This window comes from Lepisosteus oculatus, chromosome 14 (genome assembly GCF_040954835.1).
Source record: "Lepisosteus oculatus isolate fLepOcu1 chromosome 14, fLepOcu1.hap2, whole genome shotgun sequence".
Taxonomy (NCBI): Eukaryota; Metazoa; Chordata; class Actinopteri; order Semionotiformes; family Lepisosteidae; genus Lepisosteus; species Lepisosteus oculatus.
Genome location: NC_090709.1, coordinates 10,485,546 through 10,508,422, shown reverse-complemented (window position 1 = coordinate 10,508,422; position 22,877 = coordinate 10,485,546). Strand labels below are relative to the sequence as shown.

At 42.7% G+C, this 22,877-nt stretch overlaps 1 protein-coding gene and 2 non-coding genes across 3 annotated transcripts; 2 read left to right on the top strand and 1 right to left on the bottom strand.

The window, feature by feature from the left end:
• The first annotated feature begins 10,575 nt into the window (after positions 1-10,575).
• On the top strand, positions 10,576-12,315 carry LOC138242812 (zona pellucida sperm-binding protein 3-like). The gene is made up of 6 exons (XM_069198368.1): positions 10,576-11,182; positions 11,283-11,398; positions 11,474-11,580; positions 11,662-11,836; positions 11,914-12,024; positions 12,223-12,315. Exons 1-6 carry the CDS (start codon positions 10,625-10,627, stop codon positions 12,230-12,232), a joined length of 1,077 nt encoding a protein of 358 aa, XP_069054469.1. The 5' UTR covers positions 10,576-10,624; the 3' UTR covers positions 12,233-12,315.
• A 2,542-nt stretch (positions 12,316-14,857) lies between these two features.
• Positions 14,858-14,929, top strand: trnah-gug (transfer RNA histidin (anticodon GUG)). The gene has a single exon. It is a non-coding gene; the product is annotated as a tRNA-His (tRNA).
• Positions 14,930-15,685: 756 nt separating this feature from the next.
• trnaf-gaa (transfer RNA phenylalanine (anticodon GAA)) lies at positions 15,686-15,758 on the bottom strand. The gene has a single exon. It is a non-coding gene; the product is annotated as a tRNA-Phe (tRNA).
• Between the last annotated feature and the right edge of the window lie 7,119 nt (positions 15,759-22,877).

Here is a 22,877-nt window from a genome sequence, read left to right as displayed (position 1 = left end):
CATTCCGATATTGTCACCTAATTCTATACATTGTTTCATCAGACTAGAATATTTAGAGGAGCTCAATTGCATTTATGAATTGCATAGTGATATTATTTCTTTCCGTTTAAATACTTCAGTCAAAAATGTAGAGAAGGTGCTCCTGTTTTCACCATTATAAGAACTGTGATGCACCAGTAATATTTACTCTCACAAAAGTATTGTAATTGTATTGTTCTGTAACAATCTTGAGTGACACAAACCTTCTGTTTTACTGCACTACACTTCTCCAGAGGCCAGTTCAGCACACAAGGATCCTCAGTCAAACAAACACTGCAATCGCTTGATAAACGCCATTTCTCATCCTTTCTCTTAGTGTCAGTGATACTATTGTATGCAAAGGAGGTGACTTGACAATGAAATCTTAAAGAGAGTCTTCATGAAGGTGTGCGTCAGCAAGCTGGGCAATTGACTGGGCTTGTGAAGAAACCAATCTCATTCAACAACCATACAAATTGCACAGCTTAAGGCACATGAAGCGAAATCTGTGAGCTGATTGACACAAAACAATGTCACTTCACATTATCTGCAAAGTTGTTTTGCTTGTCTGACCACCTCTTCCTACTTTACAGTGAGCACATATATTTCAGTTTCTTTCCCCCATGTGGAGATGTACCCACTGCCAAAACTGCTGTCTGATTATTTAAATTATCTGTAAAACTGTTACATGACTTCATCTAATTGTAAGTTTATAAGATGGTCTATGAGACATTTGTAAGAGTAGCTAAATCCCAGGGCTCGTATGGAATCACACACAGACGGGTCTTCTGTGTGATCTGAGTCCCACTGCCCAGAGCTACAGACTGGTCAAATGGTCACTATTGTAGACACGACCATCGGACCATCGGCTACAAATAATCAATATACTGATCATAGTGTCACTACTGGTGTTTATTACATAAATACTATATATAAATAATAAGATAATTCCACACTCATATGTGTTATAAAACATTTATAAACATTTTGGGAGGCTGACATACAGTAAAGAAAGTAATACTGAAGGGCTGGAAGTCCTGGAAAGCGTTAATAGAACCTTCATGCTTTCAACCTTGAACAGAGCCCACAACTGCCAGATCAGTGACCCCTGAGCCCAGTTCACAGAGAGGAGAACCAGGAGCTCTTTTATGTCTCTAAGAGGGCTGGGAGGAAGGATAAAAGGGGGAAATGTGACATGAGTCCAGGCTGTTCTGTCTGATATTGTTCATGTAGCAGCACTGATTGTCTGAATATCTTCTGGTTCTGGATTGTGAGGATAGAGATCAGTATGGAGTTGAGATCCTGTCTGAGTGAGTCTGAGCTGTGAATCTGACTGAGAAGAGAATAATGATTTTTTATTCTGCCTGAGAATTTTTCCTGAGAATTTTTCTTCTTTTCCAAGTGGTGTTACATCCCCTTCAGATACTCTACACAGACTGCCAGAGAGAAGAGGAGCGAGAGATGGACAGATAAGAGCACACACAGCAAGAGACACATACGTCTTGATTTACTTTGAAGCAAGTGTTCATTTCTTTTCTGGAACAATTTGTTTCTGAACTTCAAGAAATTCATACAACTTCTGAAAGATAAAATACAAATCTTGCTTCTCAGGACAGAAGAAATGCTGCAAAAAAATGCCAGTGATTTGTGAAAAGCAATGGGAATGTGTCCCTGTGCAGCTGTTAAACAAAGGGCTGCTGGGTCAAACGCACTCAGGGACGCGCTTCAGATTGTGATGATGTAAACATAATCTCCGCTAAAAATTGAAGGGATTTCTTCGCAAACCCTCTTGAATATTGCAGGAAATCTTCGTGTTTTACTCATGTGCAACTACAACAAGTAAACAATTAAGTACCTAAGTCAATGTCCAAGAAACCATCCTCACGTGTGGAATTTTTCTTTAACTGGCTGTTGGGAGAATTCATTTATACACCCGTTGTATCCTTAGCAAAAATATTTTAAAATTAGAACACAGATTTGTTGGAGAACTTGACAATCCTTGACAATCATTATTAAATGAGCATTATACAAATGTGCGTTGATATTTTTAATATGTACCTTAATTGTAATGTATATATATAATTGCTTTGATATGGATGTTCATTTGAAGGAATTGAGGAAACTATGAAGGATCGCAGAACAACCAAAGATACATTTGGGCATCTGCTATTGGTAAAGATTAACGAATACAGTAAGTGTGAAGCTTGCACACACACAAGAGAAAAAAATCAGCTTAAATTCACTTCATTAGACTGACGGTGTGTATAGCAGAGGATGGTTTCGATCCATCGACCTCTGGGTTATGGGCCCAGCACGCTTCCGCTGCGCCACTCTGCTGACAGCTGTCATCGTGTGATTCAACACAACTGCTCTATCTTTGCTTTCTAAAAGTGCGCCCGAGATTAAAAGTCTAAACGGTAAACGCAGACGTCACTTTGAGCACTTGGTCTTTTATAGTACAAATATCACACGCTGCACTACATGGGCGTGTCTTCAAGATTGTTGAGAACCAAACCTTCTGCTTTCCCAAGCAACTGATTTTTCCTCCTTAATTCACAAATCTTCAATGAGAATCAGTGAAACGAAAACCAAACACGTGCACACTCGAGTCCTAGTGTGAAAGAAAAATGATGGAAGCATTTGAGAAATAAGAAGAGTAGTCTGAACAGCTCCAGTCTATCGACTGCTCTACAAAGTGATCGCTACTTCCACACCCAGTTTATAACACTGAAAATGATTCAGGAAGCACAGCAAAGTTCTAAAAGCAGTGGTTGAAAAGCGTCTTGATACATAAAATGACAATTTCTCAAAAGTAAAATCTTCAGCTTTTAAATACTGTCATCCACATATTTTCGTTTTTCTCTTTTTACATAACACGCTTTCGAGAAATAGACTGTCTTGTAATGAAGGCTGCATTAGAAAATGTGTATCTAAATTAAAATCGGGTTTATGACTTCTGCGTTTTTCAGCTTTCTTAGCGCTTGGGTCTCGATTCAGATATTGCAATGAAAGCAACAGGGGAGTAAGTTTTCCTTTTCTAAATCAAAGGTGATCTGCTCACAAGGAAGTATAAAAACTTCAGCGTTTACTTTTTGAAGACCGCAAATTGTCGAAACACTGTTGCTTCATAAGCTAATAAGTAAGGTTTCTGAGCACGCATTGTATTACTAATGCTGTTATTAATAAAAAAAAGCTGAAATTCACATAATGGAATTTGGACGGCTCAAAGTAGTCTATTCCTTGTACAACTAAGTTGCCCGCTGAGTAGAGTTTTAAGCAACGGCAGCAGATATAGCAGTAATACGTAGGCTGGGCAAACGATTTTTAAATTTTTTTAAAAAGAAATAAAAAATGAGATATAATGATGTGTTCCTGCTTAACGTAGACATTGCACGACTTTAAAACCTATAAAAATGGGTTACGAGAGTTAAAAACCACTTTTTATGCGCGAAAAATGGGTGATTTTTCTTCCTCGTGATCAGCTCAGAATCTCTGTGTACGCTGTAAGGTTTTTACTTCTTAATTAAACGTTTAAAATACACGAATTTCATAAAGACAACACACGTTTCGAAGAGAAAAAATCCCATTCTTTTCTCTTCCTGTTGTGTGAAACTCATCAGCAGGTCTTTTTTCCCCAATCAGAGGCTCTGAAAACAGCGTACCGCCCACTGCGCTCCGTCAGAGAGGGGCGCGGCACCGAGAGAGGGAGGAGGCGCGGAGCGCAGCAGTACAGAACGAACGTTCTGCTGCCTGGAGCGCTTATGGCAGCGATCGCGTCTGCATTTATAACTTAGTTTTTAAAATCAATCAAGCAATATGAAGCATCTCTTTTTACTTTTAAGTCACTTAATTATCATTAAGCACAGCTTTCTCACCACCTAGACTACTTTTTGATACCATCCTTAGACAAAGCAGAAACTTCTTGTTCTGTCTAATGACATTACAAGTGGAAAGATTACAGAATTTAATCGTCTTTAAATTTGTTACGTTATACATTTTAGAAACGTTTCATCCATACAAACACCACAAAACTATTCTCGATTGTATTTCTGAATGGTATGTTATCACTTAGTTCACTGTTTGAATTACACCTAATTAAGAAAGTTAGGTGTTAGCATAAACTATTAGCAATCAATATTAAATTTAGCACTGTAATAAGTTGTTGCACTTTCCCCCGCATCTTGTAAAAATATATTTTCATTGTTCAAATATACATTAAATCTGACTAATTAAATATAATTCAAAATATTTTGCTAACAATGTTAACTGTTTATAAATAATAAATTGTATTAACTAAAGAGTAGGATGGCACAGTTGTTAGTATGCTTTTTGTTTTGTTTCTTTTTCATAAATACAACAGTAGTACCTGATGTCTCAGCGCCTTTCAAAATTAAATTATGCATGCAAACCTGTGAACTAGAAAGATAACTAAGATATCCATCCATTTATAATGGTGGCAAAGTGGTTAGCATTGCTATCTTGGAGCACTGGGGTCCTAGATTCAATTCCTGCCATCCTGTGTGTGTGGGGTTTGCATGTTCTCTCTGGGTTACATGGTTTTTCTCCATATGTGTGATATGACTCCCTCTCGCACTCCAAAACATACTGGTAAGTTAATTGGTTTATGGGAAAACTGGCCCTGGTGTGTGTGTGTTTGTGTCTGTCTGTCCTGTGATGGACTGGCGCTATGTCCAGGGTGTATTCTGCCTTGTGTCCGTTGCTTACTGGGATAGGCTCCTAATCCTCTGTACTGGATAAAGAGATTAGAAATGGATGGAAGTAAAGGCACTGTGTGGATTGAACTATACTCAGTGTTAGAAACCCACTATGAAATGGCAGCATCTCACTGAGAATAAAATATTTTATAGTGCTGGCTTAAGTAAACAGCCTTTCCACCTCTCTTGCACATCAGTATCCATACCTAGTTATTTAAACAAATTGCCTCTAATTATAAACATCTTAATATGCTGGCTCTGTGGATCCGCATCAGCGATGTTTGCCCATTCCTTCAATTCATGTGCATCCAACACACAGTTCAATGCTAGCAACTACACAAAATCTAAAATACAATCCTCATTTCAGTATCTATGTAAACATACAGTCTGTTTACTTCATCATCTTCATCAAAAGTATGCCTAACCCCATTAGGAAGTGTTCTTGTTATCAGTGTATTCCTCAGCTATCCCAAAATTATCTTCTTACCAACATCTCTAGTTTTTTATCCTGCAATAACTCAGCCAACACTTAAATCTCGAAAAGCTGCTTGTGTTCATTTCTTTAAATCACAATATCATGTGTAAATACTGTCCATATAATACTCTGCATTGTGGCATAATAGTTTATTTTAAAGGGAACTAGTGAAACTAAGAACTAGAGAAATCAAGAAAGGCTTTTTTTTCTAGAATTAATAAATGCACATCCTGTTCACTGGGGAAATTAAATCCACACTGAGCAATCTTCAATATGTTCAGAATATGACAGCGAGAATCCTATCAGGGATGCATTACACCTGTTTTCAAGTCCTTGCATTGGTTACCTATCAGGTTTCGAGTCAACTTCAAAATCCTCATCCTCATTCAGTACCTACAGTATATGGCTTATTATCTGTCTACTCCCCACCTTTGTCCGTCTGACTCTGGTCTTCTAGCTGTCCTCAAGAACATCTACATTCTGTGGGTGACAGGGTCTTCTCTAGCTGCACCCCAGAGCTCTCAATTTGTATTCCCAGTGATATCAGTCATGTACCCTGAGTGCATTTAAATCTAACCTCAGAACCTTTCTTTTCAGAAGACTTAGTGTCTGTATCTGCTTCATTTTCTAATTTTGGTAGCACCTCTAACTGCTTGTCTTTCTTATATGTATTTACTTTGTAATCTGTGGTCCTTTTATCTGTTTTTACATCTACTGTATTGCTTTGAGATGCCACCTTTAATGTTGATATATCAAATAAAGTTTTTTATTATTGTTATAGAGAAACATGATCAGTTTTCCCTGGTCCAGATAAAAAGATCTAAAGCATACTAGTTTGTCACTCTTCTCATTCCCTTTGGTAAATAACTTTTCATACTAATCCGATCAATCTAACTGCCTGTTTTCTGTGCTTTCTCTATCCTGCTAGATTTGCAATTATTCTGAACATTTTCTTCTTGAAATAACTCATTTCTAAATACCTTTTTTCACTGTTAACATCTTGCAGCAAAGCTGCGACAAAATATACACTTAGCACAGTTCATCCTGCTACCAACATTGAATAACAAAATCTTAAGATTTCTATATTTATGTCTTTATTTAGTGGTTTCATTAGTGACAAAGGCTAAACTTTCTTGGAAAAATGTATTTTATGTGTTGCAGAAAAAACTGACTTGCTTTAACAAAGTATGTTTACAAATCCTTTCACCTGGCAATCTACCTGAATGCCCAACTATCAGAGAAGCCCTCCATGAAACCATGGTTGCTATTAATTCATTTAGGGCTTATTGACAGAATTGCTGTTTTTTATGCATGCAAATTTTCTGATTCCTCACTCTGTTTCATGTTTATAGATAAGACTTTATTGATCGTGAAGGGAAATTGATGTACATGATGAACATGTTTGCATGTTCTTTTGTAACATACACCTTTTTGTGATTTTTTTTGTATATCTAAGCAAGTGTTCCTGCATCCCTCTTCTGCACTTTAGTCATGGCTTTTTTTCTGTTTGCTTATTTCAAAGCAACACCTGCTCCATTTCTAAAACTTTTTACTCATGTGCATTTTTGTATTTTTTACACCTCTAGCACTTTAACATCCTGAATTTTCATTTGCCTTAATTTGTAGAATGAACTTGAGTTTTAGCCTAAAGAAGTTTTCATTATCTTTTGTTTCTTGTCCTACAACTGTTATTATTGATCACCGAATTATTGTTCTTAACATGACTTCATTCAGCCTTTCCCGAACGTCTATGACAGGCAGAGAGAGTGCTGTTTCTGGTGCGATCTTTTGCAGCTGACATTTCACTGTTTTAAACGAACAAGAAATTAGATTGCTCATAGATCACTTATCCTATATAAACACAGCGTAATTGCCCTCCGAAAATCCTCTTTTTCTTGTTCGTTTTAGAGACCTTGATCGAAATTTTAGATGTCAGAAAGGATTTCTTTTCTCTGTATTTCCTATATTGCTTTGTCGAGATTTTAACTTTATATCTAGGCTCAGATTTCAACTATAAATCGTACAGTAATTAATAGCAGTAAATACTGATGTTTTGCGCCCTCTTACCACAAAAATATATATGTTTTGTAGCTGGGATGAACTTTATTTCATACGCGTAGCTACTGCGATTCGGACACGGACGGTTAAACATGGCGGCAAATCAGACACCCAGAGAGGGGGGGGGGGGGGGGGGGCGTCTTCTCGCCTCCATAACTAAAATGCCAAATAGGAGTGGCTTAAGCGACATACACAGTCGTGTAACTGACAGTTTGAGGTAGCCTATCGTGTAAATTTCGCTTTGTTGCTGATAGGTTAAGCTTTCGAAACTCTGCCCCAAAGTCATGTGACTGATTTTTCGCCCTGTTTCGTTGGTTAAACGCAATGATCACAAGCACCACCATGGTAACTGGGATGTGTAGTTTTTAATTCCGTTTGAATTATAACTGTACGTACTGTCTTCGTATTTGGCCAGGGCTTTAAAGAGAGGGCGCGCCAAAAATTTTCGGTGCCGTCGTCTCCGCTTTAAAGGTACCCCCGTCGCGGAAGAATTCGATCTCGGGACGTTTGCCCAGCGTAGTAATAGCAACAGCGTAGAGTGTCACAATACTCTATGAAAGAATTGCGGCTTCAGATCGTTTTGTTCTGTTGAAGCTACCTACAGGCTCCGAATTGTTGACATTGGCTGTGATCATCTTTTTTCAGGTTTCATGAAATTCTTCACATATTTGAAATATTTCATTCGGGTTCGCCCAATACATGGTGCAAACCGTACCTGCAGCAGAATGCTGTGGCACATGAAGCCCTTTTGTTTGCCGGTTGTAAGGATTGAGGTGCGTACTACAAATCGAGCAAGCGAAAAGAAAATTAAACAGGAGTCTTTTTTTGGATTGCTAATCCACTGTGCTCTGCTCGTCTAGGTTCAAATCCCATCCTTGTCATAGTTAAGGCCTGAGACGTGTGTGTTTTTTTCTAAACGGTGTTTGCATTTGTTTCTTTTTTTACTCCTGTACTAGAGCAGTAATATTTCTAGCGGTGGAAGAACATGGTATCACATGCTGACAGCAGGAACACGTGGCCACAAGCTGCAGTACATTGGTTTTGGAACAGCAATAAAATTTCCTGTGGAGACAGGTGCGCCGGTATTAATACAGCGCTTTCGAGCGGAAAGAGTTACAAGAACTGACTTAAACTTACCAGTTATGTTCAATAGCTAAAAACACAAAACCAACCTCTTCAGTGGTTGAATCTAAATAACAGAAGCCAATGCTGCCATCAAGGGGAAAAAAATCCTGAGTTATGTAGTTTTGAGACTACATATCTGACTTTCAGTTTGAAGCGGTACAATGGATTCTAGGTCACATTCGTTCTTGATTCAGGATATATATGAGTGTGGTAATGGTTAGAACTGTGTTTACATGAGGTACAAACGGTAACATTTTCATTGCGAGAAGAAAGTCAGTCCGTGCGCATTTCTCAGCATGAACATTGTCAGGAAAACTAAACCCACAGTGCCAGCAAACCTTTCGATAGCCTGTAGGTACTGCCATTGCAAATGTAACAGGTTGTTCATACACACAAATGACATCGTTGCTATCTCGTAATTAGGAGATAATTTGGTATTTATTAATTAAGATTTTTTCCCTGGGTGGCAACAATGCGCTTCCGCAATAAATCATAGACTCTGCTTTCAAAATAGCTGCACCAGGCACTTGGACACAGATAAACACAGGGATTTAAAATTCAGGAATATGAATGGTCAATTGCTTACAGTTGGGTTTTTACGTTTTCTTAGCGATTTGTGTATCAGTCTTTTAACAATTCATTAAAATGCTAACAACATGTAAAATAAAAACAACAGCAACGTTAAATGAAGGGGAGACAGGTAGTTTTTTTTTTTACAATCAGATTCCAATCTCTAATGCTGTGTGTGAGAGCTTAGGTAACTTTCCTTTTCTCACATTTTCTGACGACTATTCCAAAGGGGCACCCTGTCAACTCCTAATACTTTGTATGTTTGATTATTGTCGTTTTATTTAGAAAAAGTTCAATATTGATCATAACTAAAGAAAATTAGGATCACGAATAAAAAAAGGGCTGAAGATGCGAGTCACTCTTGAATCAGAGCTGGGCGACACGGGCTTCTGTTCTAATATGATTGTACGAGAAGCAGGAGGAATCGCTTCTCTCCTATGGAGCATGAGCTGAATCAGGAGGGAGACATTTTGTATGCTTGTGCATATGTTAACGCATGACCTACATCGTAAAACTAAATTAAAAACTAACATTAAGTTGTCAAAGACATTAATTTATATACAAACAAGAGACAGACATAGCAATGGTTCTACATTAACTTGTCCTACACTGATCAGACTAATTGAAATGTATGAAAGCCCGTTTCTGCCAGGGAGTTAAAAAAACGCGCTATGGTATCGCAGAATTCCAACTAAGTAACTCAAAATTGCGACTTGGTAACTCAGAACTCCGACTTTATATCTAAAATGTTCTTTAGCTCAGCTAGCAAGGCCTGGATTCAAGCCAATACAGTGAGGCACGAAGTAGGGTGGGAGCGGCGAGGGCACAAGCCCTAGAACCCGAATCCGTTACAATAACAAAAGGACAGACAATGAAATAGGGGCTATTTCGAAGTCGCAAATGTGAGATATAAAGTCAAAATTCTGAGTTTTTAGGTCGCAATTCTGAGATTCTAAGTCACAATTCTGAGATACCATAGTGCGTTTTTTTTTACTCCCTGGCGGAAACGGGCTTCCATAGGTTCTCAGTGCTGCGAAGCAAAAGCAATCTCTGAGAAATCAGACAAATTATTATCAGAACATGTCAAAAGCTGATCAGTATTTCTTTACTGGGAAGCAAAGAAATGCTTGTATTACACATTTTAATATGACATGCAATTACACATGAAAATTAGTAAAATTATTATTGTAAAATTACGTGTTGATAGAACAGCCCCCTCGATAAAAGAAAGTGTGGACGGACGTGTCGCATGTTCCGTACTCTGTCTGTCTGAGTTTAACACACTGTCCTTGGAAATTAGAAACGAATTGAACAATAAATTAATCTGAGCAAATTTTACACGTGTGGATGATTTAATTCTGTCGAAATTACGTGGAACTCCTCCGCTGGGGTCAGATACACACGGGGAAGTGTTCAGGCGGCTTCACGGAGTCCCGCCTCAGACTGGAAGCAGGTTCTAATTAGACGCTGAGAACAATTCGGGTCTCTGTGTGTAATTGATTGTGTTGATTGAGCGGCAGTGCGACCATGTGTGTGGTAGCATAGTCCTGCTAGTATAAAAACCTAGTCACCGCGTTCACACTTTATGCTCTCTTGCTTCAACACAGTTTGGTGGTTTATGTGTCTTACTTCTGTAGCAGTTTAGCGGGACGTTAATTTGGCGATGCGCTCGTTTCTCTTTGTGCTGTGCCTGTGCGCAGGGGCCGGGCTCCCCGCACTGATCTCTGCCGGGCCGGCTGGCTGGGACTCTCGGGAATTAGCGCTCCAGGCCGACCTCCCGGCTCCTGAAGACGCAGCCCAGTCGGAGGATTTGAACCTGGCAGATGCGCCCTCCGAAGACCTGTCTGCAAGCGAGAACGACTCGCAGTCCTTGGCTCCCGACTTTCGCCGCCTTCCCGTGTCCAGAGACGCGTACTCGCCCTACTTCGACAAGGAGAAGATGAAGCCCGAAGCCGGCAGCCGCCCCTTACCCGCCTACATCAAGAGCGTCCTGTTTCCTCCCCAGCGAGGGCGGCAGCCGGCTCGCCCGGCCATCGGGGGCACCCGAGGAGTGGCTGTGTGGTGCGACTCCAGCAGGATGTACGTGAGGGTCAGTCGGCTCCTGTTCGGCTTCAGCTGTCGGCCATCGGAGGTGACCTTGGGCAACTGCAGCGTCAGCCAAACCACACGCAGTTACTTCTTCTTCATCTACGGGCTTCACGAGTGCGGCACCGAGCGATCGGTAAGCGGGTCTTTATCTACAGGCAGTGTATCGATGTGAGCTGTAGGGCGGTATCGGGGTTGCCTTTCCTGGGAATATCCCTTCCTCTGTGACCCTGCAGGTTGTCCAGGGCTGCCTGGTGTACTCCAACACTCTCCGCTATGCCCCGCCCTCCTCCAGTGCACCTGTGCATCGCTTCATTCCCTTCTCTGTGCCTGTCAAGTGCTCCTACAACAGGTAGGCAGGGCTCTGCTGCTGCTGAGAAGCCGCTGGGAAAGTGTCCAGAAGCCCCTCATCCCCTCTGTCCTGCAGGTTCCACTACTCCTACAAGGTTGGCTATGTCCCCACGTGGGCCAGGAGAAGGACCTTCTTCAAGGACCTGAAGAACAAGCACAGCTTTGTCCTGCTCACCACCAACTGTAAGCTCCTTGAGCGAGTGGCTCCACCTGCCTGCAGGGGGTGCTGTGTGCAGGTGTAATGCTGCCTCTCTCTCTCTCCAGCCCACTGGGTCCGGCTCTCTCCTAAGGATGAGTACTTCCTGGGTCAGCCCATGTACTTCCAGGCCACTGCCTACTTTGCCACAGCGGAGCAGAGGCTGTACATCCACTCGTGTTGCGTAACGGAGAAACCAGACCAGCACTCCCAGCCCCGTTTCCCCGTGATCGACAACTTGGGGTACGGCCCCTTCTGGGAGGGGAGGTGGGCAGGAGCCCCGAGAGCCTGCAGGGGTTCATCCTTGTCCTTGTCCCCAGGTGCATGGTGGACAGCAAGGCTGCCTGTCCAGGTTTGTCCCCTCCAAGCAGAAGGATGTGCTCCGCTTCACAATTGATGCCTTCCTCTTCCAGAAGAAGCTGTCCAGGAAGGTACTGCTCTCAAAGGCTGCTCAGCCTTCTCGCTCTACTGATCCATGGTCTGCTTTTTCATCCATGATCTAGATGTGAACCAGACTGTGGCAGCTCTAGTGCCTAGAGCTGCCAGCTTGCCTTCACTGATGGCAGAAGGTCCTTCTCTGTCCCTCTATTGGCCTTGATCCCTTAATGCTGTGACCTTCCCTCTTGCAGCATGAAGTGACTGAGCTGTACATGCACTGTGTCATGGCTGTGGCTCCTGCTAAAGCAACACCAGGGACCAAGTCCTGCACCTACAACAGGGAGGCTAAGAGGTACTTCTGCAAGGAGCCTGCTGAGGGTGCTCTGGGACATGCCAGGTTTAGGCCTCACCTGTCCTCCTCCTCTCCTCCAGGTGGGAGGAACTGTATGGTGACCATGAGGTCTGTGCCTGCTGTGAGTCCAGGTGTGCTGGCAGTCGGAATGAAGGTGGGTCTGGTTCTCTATCCCTTGTGGATGCATCTCTGCCCAAGAGACAACCATGCTTGGACAACTGAGGAATGATCCCGTGCTGGACAAAGGGACTTTTTAGATGAGTAGACTCTGGGTCCCCAGCTGTAGCAGATCCCTCACTGCTGGGTGCCGCTTGTCCACAGGTACCAGGAGCCTGGTTACCAGCAGTCGGGTGGCTGTGGCACCAGTAGAAGCTCCTCTGGATGTGGGAGCTGACTGGACTGAGGATGAGGAGGGAGACCCTCAGATCTCCAGTGAAGATGCTGAGAGCACCAGTGAGGATGTGGAGGGAGCAGAGGACTTTGGAGATGTTGGCCAGTGGACAGGTAGGGTCTGGCAGGAGGAGCCCCTATAGGGGTGGGTGTCCTGCAGTTCAGCTGGATTGTTCTCCTTCTTCCTCCCCAGGTGCCTGAATGAAGGCTCCAGCCTGGCCCTTGTGACTCTCCTGCCTCCACTTGCCTTGTAATGGCAACATCTCAATAAAGCTGTGAAAGACCCTTCTGCTTGCCCTTGTTTCTTTATGGTTTGAATGGGGTGGAGGAATTCAAGGGAAGTATTTGTGGGGGTTCCCCTTTCAAGAATGCTTCCCGTATTGCTGCCACTGAAGACTGAAAATTGATGTTGTAATAAAGCATTGTACTGGGGGAAGATGGCCGCACTATTCCTTGGGCAGGTCATTGTGACTTTTTTACTGGGGGAGAGACAGAGGTGTTCAATATACTGGCAGTCCTCCTGTTTCCTAGAGGGGTAGTGCTTATGGAGTGTCAGTTGCTACTGTAGTGCCCAGTAAGAGTGAGATCTGATGTCCTATTCTAGGCTGCACAAACTGACTAAAAGAAACACAAGGAAGGGATTGTCAACAGGGGCTTGGTGTAAAGTAGGCCTTCCTTCCTTAGCAGAGGAACAATACTGGTGCCCAAACATCAGTGAATAATGGTACAGTTAGAATCTCGGAGGTCTTATGTTATGGGTGTTGGTTTCACAGCAGTGGTATTGGACAGTCACGGGAAGTATTAGGATTGAAATTGGAGATCCCAGTACTTAACTGGGAAGACAAGTGTTCACAACCACCTCTACTAGCAGCACAGACTGTGTAGATTGAGACTGAACGCTTACTACACAAAGCCTCTCCACTGTTTCAGTGTCCCATGTCATGAATTTCAAGTGAATCCTAGTCTTCCTTTGTGACTACCTATAATTTGCACAAATCCTGCTGGCCCACTGACACTGTTAATTTTTAGCCCTACTGCAATGCCCTATTAAAGTTTCAAGGATTTAGGCTAAACTATTTTATATAATGGTTCCAAAGGTGGCTTCTCAAAGCACTTGACATAATTATAAGAATACACAGGATAAAACAATTCCAATAGACAGAGGAGACCATGGATGGTGGTACTAAGGAAAGTAAAAGCAGAGGGGTAAAGAATGGAACCAGTTCAGTAAAGGCTCTTCTACAGAACAAGGTGTTGAGTCTGAATTTGAAGGAGTTTAGGGAAGGAGACTCTGCTATCCTTGGGGAGAGAGTTCCAGAGCTTGGGGGCATAACAGGAGAAGGCCCTGTCACCCATACAGTGTAGATGGGCGTGGGGGACAGGTAGGAGACCAGAATAAGAAGAGCGAAGGTTCTGAGGTGGGGAGTAGGGTGATAATAGATCAAACTGCTACTGAGGTGAAAACTGAAACCTTTTGCTATATAAAAAGACTCCTTTCCACCACTAATTTATACAGGTTTGGTTCATTTGGGTTTTATCAGTTAAACATTTAAGAGAAGTCATTGTCCTGATCGCGGCCGAGCCCGACACACGGTACCGTCTGGTTTCTGTCGCTGGGCGCTCACCCTGTGGTCCATATGGGTCCTAATGCCCCAGTATATGGTAGTGGCAATTTCCCTAAGGAAACAAATACTCCACATTAGTCTGAATGCCACATTCTTCATTGGTCCCATTACATCACAGAAAAACAAAACTACTCACTCTTTAATCTCGTCTAATCCAAGACGCACCAAATATCACAGTCTTCTTTTAACACGCGTGCTGTGATTCCTCTATGTAGCAGAAATGACAACCGAGGAGCCGAGAGATTATTTCAGCATTTCGCGTCTGAATGGAAAACACAAACGACCAACTTGGAATGACTTGCTTTTGACGCTTTTCAAAGCGTTCTTTGTGCACGACGACTGCGCCACCAAGCAAACTACATAAATATGAGAAAACACGCAAGAGAGTTGTCACTCAGAGTGTCGAAGGGTCAATGTATACTGGGGCTGAGTTGAAATGCAACGTCAGGACTTTTCCGAATTATGTCACACGAAGAGAGCACAGCCCTTTCCGCCCTGCCGCGTGTGTCTCGGTAACTCGCTGTGATCGTATAGTGGTCAGTACTTTGCGTTGTGACCGCAACAACCCCGGTTCGAATCCGGGTCACGGCAGAATAGGGGCGTCTGCTTTTACTACTCGCACGAATGAAGGCAAAAAAAAGCCAATCGATGTGAACGAACGGCGCTTTACAGAGGAGTACTGCCTGACTGGATCGTTGATGAACGACAGAGGCCACTCCGACCTCTTCTCGGTTTTCTTCAATGACTTACTAAGGATCTTCTTCACATTCGCCCATGCAGGGGAAGCCAGTTACACCAAAGCAAACGCAGGAAAGTGTATTTCAAGCAGAGACCAGGAGGGACTTGTTTACACCGAGAGTGGTCGGAGAATGGAACAATGCGCCCAGCCCTGTTGCTGGAGCCGATTCTTGATGAGCTCTTGGGCTCACTAAGAGGCCCCCGCTGGATGCTAATCTTTCTGTTGTTCTTGCAGGTCCTGCGCTGCTTTTGAGCCGACAGAGCTCGTCCTGGTCTGTCGGCACAGCTCAATTGCAAATGATCGGCTCCGCGTACAGAAGGAACGTGCGTTTGGTACAAGAGTGCACGAAGGCACCGGAAATACATTGGGAACAAATGACCGGTTGCTCAAGACCTCTGTGAAGTACAGGAGCGTGCAAAACGAGGCTGTTTCCGCCCGGTCTCGAACCAGGGACCTTTTGCGTGTTAGGCGATCGTGATAGCTGCTACACTACGGAAACCTGCAGGGACCGCTGCTGGTGTCTCGCTTGCGTTTCGGGCTGAGAAATGGACGCGTCACTTTAGGCAGGGGGCGCTGGAGAGAGGAACAAAGGGGGCGATGAAACAAAATGCCGAAACCCGGGATCGAACCAGGGACCTTTAGATCTTCAGTCTAACGCTCTCCCAACTGAGCTATTTCGGCGGTGTGCAAAGCCCACAGCCACCTGCTCCAGCCTTCCTGTGTTGTGGCATGAGCGCACCAAGAGTAGCGGGAGAGTGTTGCAGGAACGTCACTCAGAAGGAAAGCCACTCAGCTGCGCCCTCTGAGCTCTGTCCAGCGCATCTTCCTCGCATGGACTCCTGCCTGCGACGGGCAGGAAACAATTAGCAAGAACAGAACGGCACCCCATGGGTGTCTCATGACCGCACCTTAGGTTGTGACACGTGCAGGTGTGAGGGGTTGCCGGGCTACTTTGGAGCAGAACTTGGGCGGAGGGGGGACGGGAAAGCAGACAAAGAGGTGACACCTCAAGGTCTGCACGATCACAGCTCTCTGCCGCCCCAGGCTTCCGCTCGATAAGCTACTGGACACACCCGCCCCTCCTCACACAGACCGTGGAAAAGCCCCCGAGTGGGAGGGCTCTCTCTTCCTCCCAGGAGCTCTTGGACATGACGCACAGACAGAGCGCGGGGAGCCGCCGCCTGCAAACACGGCTCCAGGCAGGACTCCACTCCGCAGGAGCCGCAGAGCAGAGGAGATGGGGGCAGCTTAGATCCAGTGCAGAGACCTGATCTGTTGTTGCTGTGTACGCTGTCCTTTCTGTTCTCGGGGTAGGACATCAGGAAGCACATTGAAGCGCTGCGACATGCACTGTACAGATCCCGCCACTACTGGGCCCGATTTCCCCGGATCGAAACCGGGCGGAAACAGGCCCATTTCGTTTGTTGCCACGCACACTGTTTGGGGATTCGCCTAGTGCTGTGATCGAACAGACCCACTCACCTCTTAGTGTGGCGGGATCTGCACAGTGGATGTCGCAGCGCATCCTGCTTTCACTTCAATGCATGTCCTGATGTACCCTGGTCTCCCGCGTGACAGGTGGGGATATTTGCCACTATACTAACGAGGAAGACATCGCTCTCTGCTTAGTGTGTAAAACACTTACTTGCAGCATTGTGGGTGCTGTGGTTTAAATGCTATTGGTTTGTGAACAGAATACCCCTATCCAAGTACATTGTGCCACATTAAATAAACACACGAGAAAAAGAGATTCAGAACGCAAAGCTGTGTCAGTGTTCTGTGTAAAAAATCGGTTTGAACATCATGGGAGCTGTTTTTAATAAGCTGCTGAGAAAAGAATATTTTAATCTTCCTGCTGTCAGTAGTATTGTGAATATAGTTGACTCTTACCCGAATGAAAACAGAACGTAAAGGAAGGGTTTCAGAATTCAGACAAAGCTTTATTCCCGTGCTTACAGTCTGAGTAATTGGAGACTGCGCTATTCTGTTGCCTATGGTCATATACGGGTTTTTCGCATGAAGCCATATTGAACAGTATTTCTCGCGTTGTGAACTTGTGCACACAGCGGTCCCCCGGGTTCCAGTTAGTGCGTAATTACGCATCGATGAAAAACCGGAGGTTTTAAAAAAAGATAATTAGCTCACTGATACTTTGATGTAGAGGCTGTGGAAATATCCACATGTCGTGGTCTTTTAAATGCATTTGGTTTGAAGGCGTTCTGTGCTTCCGTTGCGAAGATATGGACAAAAGAATATTCGTGCTTGGTCAAACAAATGTCATATAAACGAAAAAGTAAAGGCTGAGAAAGCATTCACAATGTATTTTATACACAAAGCAAGTATTCTCGCGATTCTAAGAGGTTTCGTGTAAACGCTACAGGCGTGCCAAAATCGTTTTCGAACTTCAAGCTAACTTTTCCCCGGTCTGGTACCATAGGTCACGTAGCTTAAAATCCCAGTCATGTTTTTTTTCCTATCTTGTGGTACATAACGTACCATTTCGGACTATCACAAAGGGCTTGATTTCGTTAAATGCATGTATTAATTTCCTTTCTGGAAAACTTGAAATTCACACAGCTTGCGAGAAATGAAATTCAATTCTTGATTATCAGTGCAGAAGAAATATTGCCAGCTGTCAAAAAAATATATTTTTTTAACCGGAAAGTTGTGAGGTGAGACAGGGACCCACCATTCCGTCTGTGTGGCTCGTTTGGTTGTTAACTGAAAGGTTGGTGGTTCGAGTCCACCCAGGGACGGGTTTCTTTTGCGATGTAAATATTGTCTTCACAAAGGTCGATTGGATTTCTAAGCGAAACCTTAACCATTTTAATATTTGCAGGAAATGCGAGTGCTTAACACGTGTCTGAATCACCGGGAAATGTCCGATTACTGTATGCCCAACATCGCAACTCCCCAGGAAACCAAATTCACCCAAGAAAAAGTCGAGTCGTCATTTATACCCCCGTTGCATCCTCTGCTGAAATATTTTAAAAATATAATGCAGATTTGTTTAAGAACTTGCAAGCTTTGTTACATTAGCACCGTGCATTTGGACTTCGATATTTTGACACATTTACCTTAATTTTAAACATACTGTTCAATCTATTGTAATTTTGTTGTACTATTTAAATATGTTAGCTGAGGATGCAAAGGGGTGAAAGGGGAAGGTCAGAGGTGTAGTAACACCAAGGTTAGGATTGGTGGAGGTGATAAGGATGTTGATGGTTTTTCTCTGTAGAGAATTTTGAGTTTTTTATCCTTCTCTGAAGTGAGAAACTGGAAGAGTTGGGAGTTGAGGGATCTGATGAGGTTAGTTATGAAAGGAAGTTGATGTGGAGCTGTTAGCCGTAAAAACTCCTTAATGTCTTTGATGTTGTCATCAGCGATAAACTGCATTCAGCAAAGATAAAAAGAAAATTATCTTTGCTTACTGCCCTGTCTTTCTCACACCTGAAGAAGGCTCCACAGCCGAAACATTGTGATTCTTTTCTTCTCTTTTCAGCAGGAATAGTCCTTTACTTGTTCCTTTGCAGCCTACGCATGCTGACGCAGCTACCCACCCGATAGCTAACATTCCCATAATCACAACTATGAATGTCCACTTTGGGTATTTTTTCCATGATTATTTATTATTATTATTTATTCTGTCATTGAAGCATATTTTATGTCATACTGAAGTGTCCTAATCACTTTTTTAATTTAGAAAGTAAGAAAATGATAAATCACTAGGAATTGCATTTAGCCCGTTCTGATCTAGATTTTCTATATACTTTAACATGCCATGTTCACAATGTCACAACTCATAAATGAAACAGTGAAGTGTTGTAATTACAAATGTACATAGTGTCGGAACATTGAGATGTTTTGGTAATGAGGAAGGAGGGACATGCAATGTTCACAGGGTCAAATTTATAAAACGCTACAGTAAAATTTCTTGTATTTCGGGATTATGAGAGCCTGTTACATTGTGTCTCACACCTCAGTGTCAGAATTTTGAGACATTTTTATAACCAGAGGTAGGTTCATAGCAATAAGCAGAAAATGCGATCATCCTTTGCTCATCCTCGGTTAACCATATAGTCTCATATGCCATGTTCTTAATGTCCCATTTAAAACTGCTATATTAAAATTAAGACTTTTTTATGATCAGAAGGCAAGGTTGTGGTAAATATGCATAAAGTGCAAGTGAACTTATGTTTTGCCTTTGTCTTGTTATTGTGAGTTTTGAAAATTGGTTTTCGATTTTCTGAAATGCGTTTCACACAAAAATGCAATTTGGATAGTCACTACTTATATATTCCCCTTAACTGAGGATATGTACAGTAATCCATCCCGATTAGTACTTTTAAAAATTACTGTAGAGAGAGCCATCAGAAAGGGAATGAAAACTTGCATTAATCAAAATCAAGCTGCATGTAATCATCCATAGTGATACATTTTGTAAGACAAGACAGGAAAAAAGACACTGGTGGGATTTGAACGCAGAATCTCCTGTTTAATAGGAAAACACTTTAACCAAATCAGCCAAGATGCTGTCAGAGTATTAACATCATGTCTGCGTCAGTGATTACAGCTGACTATCGCTGGAGGACAGTTCACTGTGAACAAGTCAGCCTGCATAATGAGGGGGAAGAGAGTGACCTCTGTGATGCACTATAGAGTTACATTAACCTTCTATCCAACTGTTCTATGCTGCATTCTACCCTAGTGGTAAATATTGGTTTCCGTGCATGTAATATTCCTTTTTTTGTCAAATTTTATCAAGCACAAATTTTGCTGTTGAAAATAAGCCTTGTGGTTTTCAATGTTGTGATCCTTTTACCCCAGTGTCACCAAAATTGATACATTGTGCTTTGGCAATTCTTCAGGCTATATTGTTTAGAGGAGCTCAGTTGAATAAGTTTATATTAAGTATTTCTTTTCCCTTTAATCCTTTAAAACATATTACATTTTCAAAACATTGTATCTTTCTTCCTACTATTTGTAGCGGCAATGCTTATTAATAAGACAGAATTAAGTGTTGCTGTGCTTTCCCAAATGAGGCCCCATCTCTCTCTTCAAGCTATTCAGGCAGGCTGATTTAAAGATGTTTTCTTTTGATAGGGGACAGCTCCCAAATGGGGATGCATTTAGCTAAGCCTAGCTATCATGATCAGTGGGCATCCATTGGCGCCTATCTGTCTAGGGAGTGCCAGATGGACATCTGGACTGCATTCCTAAGTGTCAGGAGTAAGTGACTCATATCTCACCTTGATCAACCAATCAGGGACTGGTAGGGCCGAGTAACCCACGTGGCTCTCTGATGCCCATGAAACTTTCATCCAATGAACGAGCTGAAGTTCCTCCAGGTAAAAACAGGCAACACAGAGCTCCAAGACTATTCTAAAGGGAATTCAAAGGAGAATTCCAGGAGTGTGAGACAATTCCAGGGCGGGACGGCCCAGGAGCAGAAAGGCTGCCAAGGGCAGGACATTCTCGCAGCGCGCCTCCTGACCATCCTGAGACTCAGCCCGGACAACCACGGAACGGCCAGTGTGTCCGAGTGCCAGAACTTTCCTTTGTTCTAAGAGTCTAGAGCAGAGGTTGCCAGAGAGTAACCAGAGGATCCACCCGAGCAGGCCTCGTGAACAGGTCAGAACTGTGGACAGCTGAATCACTATTCAGAACTAGCTCTTCATCAGGAACGAACCGGTCCACTTCCTGACTTGCTGGGACTCACAGTCATCTTTTCTCCTGTGTGCAAACTTTGCTAGTTAAAGCCAACACTAACTAGCTGGTCAGTGAGCATCAGCAGCGCACCGTCACAAGCCGCACAGCACAGCCTGGCACCGAGCCAGAGAGCGCGGATTGGACAGCAACAGCCTGCAACTGTTTCTTTGTGCCCGCAGGAGATCTGAATCCCCAGAGACTGGATGAGTATTCAACTTCAATGCATTACAGCTCGAGAAATCAATTGTTATCCCAAACAGTTGATATCAATTTAATTCCTAAGAGTTATGTACTTGTTTTGAGTATCTAATGTAGAAGTTGTAACCAAGTTCAATTACAAAATGGTCTAAATGAATGATATACTGAACGTATGTCCTCTTGATATATGTAACTCTTGGTAACTGATTGAATATATACCCTTTGTATTCTGATAACCCTCTCGATAAGATCTGTTAGGTTCATATGCATATTCCATATATTAAGAAATGTATCCTCATGTATTAGTACCTGTGTGTGTGCATTGTTTGAGTTATATCGCATGGTTGGATTCTAAAGCCATTAAAAGAATCATTTTGTGATTTACTGCTACAATTAATAATTGTCCCAGTAAATGCCCAAACCCTACAGAACTGGTGCCTTCAGAGAGCACACTACATAGTGATGACATCTTTCTGTATGATCAGGACAGGAGCTGCAGGTCCACTGTGTTGTGGCTGCAGTACAATTTTAGCTTATTATTATAATACTTTTTAACAGCGACAGATTCTTAAGATCACAAGGTGTTTACGATATTATTTCAGTATTAAGCTGTTACTACATTCGGACCTGTCCCATAGGATTCAGTGTTCCATTAGTTTGGCACTAAACTGCTTAGTCTATTGCAGGAATTGTACTTAGTCCTGTCCTGTAGTGTCATCTAGAGAGCAGCAGCTGTTTCCTTGGGCTCATTGCAATTGGGAACATTGTGATTATTGAGCAGGGGACTAAAGTCAACAGACGAGCGCGTTGCAAATCGGTAGTAATCTGGCGTACAGAGCTGCATGCTAATCTCTGGATCATCTCCAGTTAATGCGATGCTGTTCTTACCTTGCAATTGACCCAGTCTGACTACTGGCACCAACCCTGTTATTACAAAGAAACTTCTTGTGTACCTACCGTGATACATAAGTTTGGTGGAGAGGTTTGGCAGCCCATATTCAGTCAAAGATGTGTGTGCAGATCACTGTGATATATAGGCATCAACAAACTGACAAATACAATATTAAATGTTTAACTGATAAAGCCCAAATGAACCAAACCTGTATAAATTAGTGGTGGAAAGGAATCTTTATATATAGCAAAAGGTCTCTGATCCTTTGGTAAGAACGATGGGTATATAACCCATTGTCCTCAATATTAGAAATGAATCCTTGAGCATTGCCGTTGTACCAACGATCCTCAAAAGTGCTGCCATTACCACTGTTCCATAAAATCCTAACATTACCTGTCTTGCATAAATTGTAGAACATGCCATCACATTTCAGTTGCTTCTCAGTAGCAGTTTGATCTATTATCACCCTACTCCCCACATCATAACCTTCGCTCTTCTAATTCTAGTCTCCTAACTGTCCCCCAAGCCTGTCTACACTGTATGTGTGACAGGGCTTTCTGCTGTTATGCCCCCAAGCTCTGGAACTCTCTCCCCAAGGATACCAGAGTCACCTTCCCTAAACTCCTTCAAATTCAGACTCAACACCTTCTTCTGTAGAAGAGCCTTTACTGAACTGGTTCTATTCTTTACCCCTCTGCTTCTACTTTTCTCCTCAATCTATTGGAATTGTTTTATCCTGTGTATTCTAATTGTAATTTTGTCAAGTGCTTTGAGAAGCCACCTTCGGAACCATTATATAAAATAGTTTATTCTAAATCCTTGAAACTTTAATAGGGCACTGCAGTAGGGCTAAAAATTGACAGCCTTAGTGGGCCATCATGATTTGTGCAAATTATAGGTAGTCACAAAGGAAGACTAGGATTCACTTGAAATCCATGACACGGGACACTGAAACAGTGGAGAGGCTTTGTGTAGTAAGCGTTCAGTCTCAATCTACACCA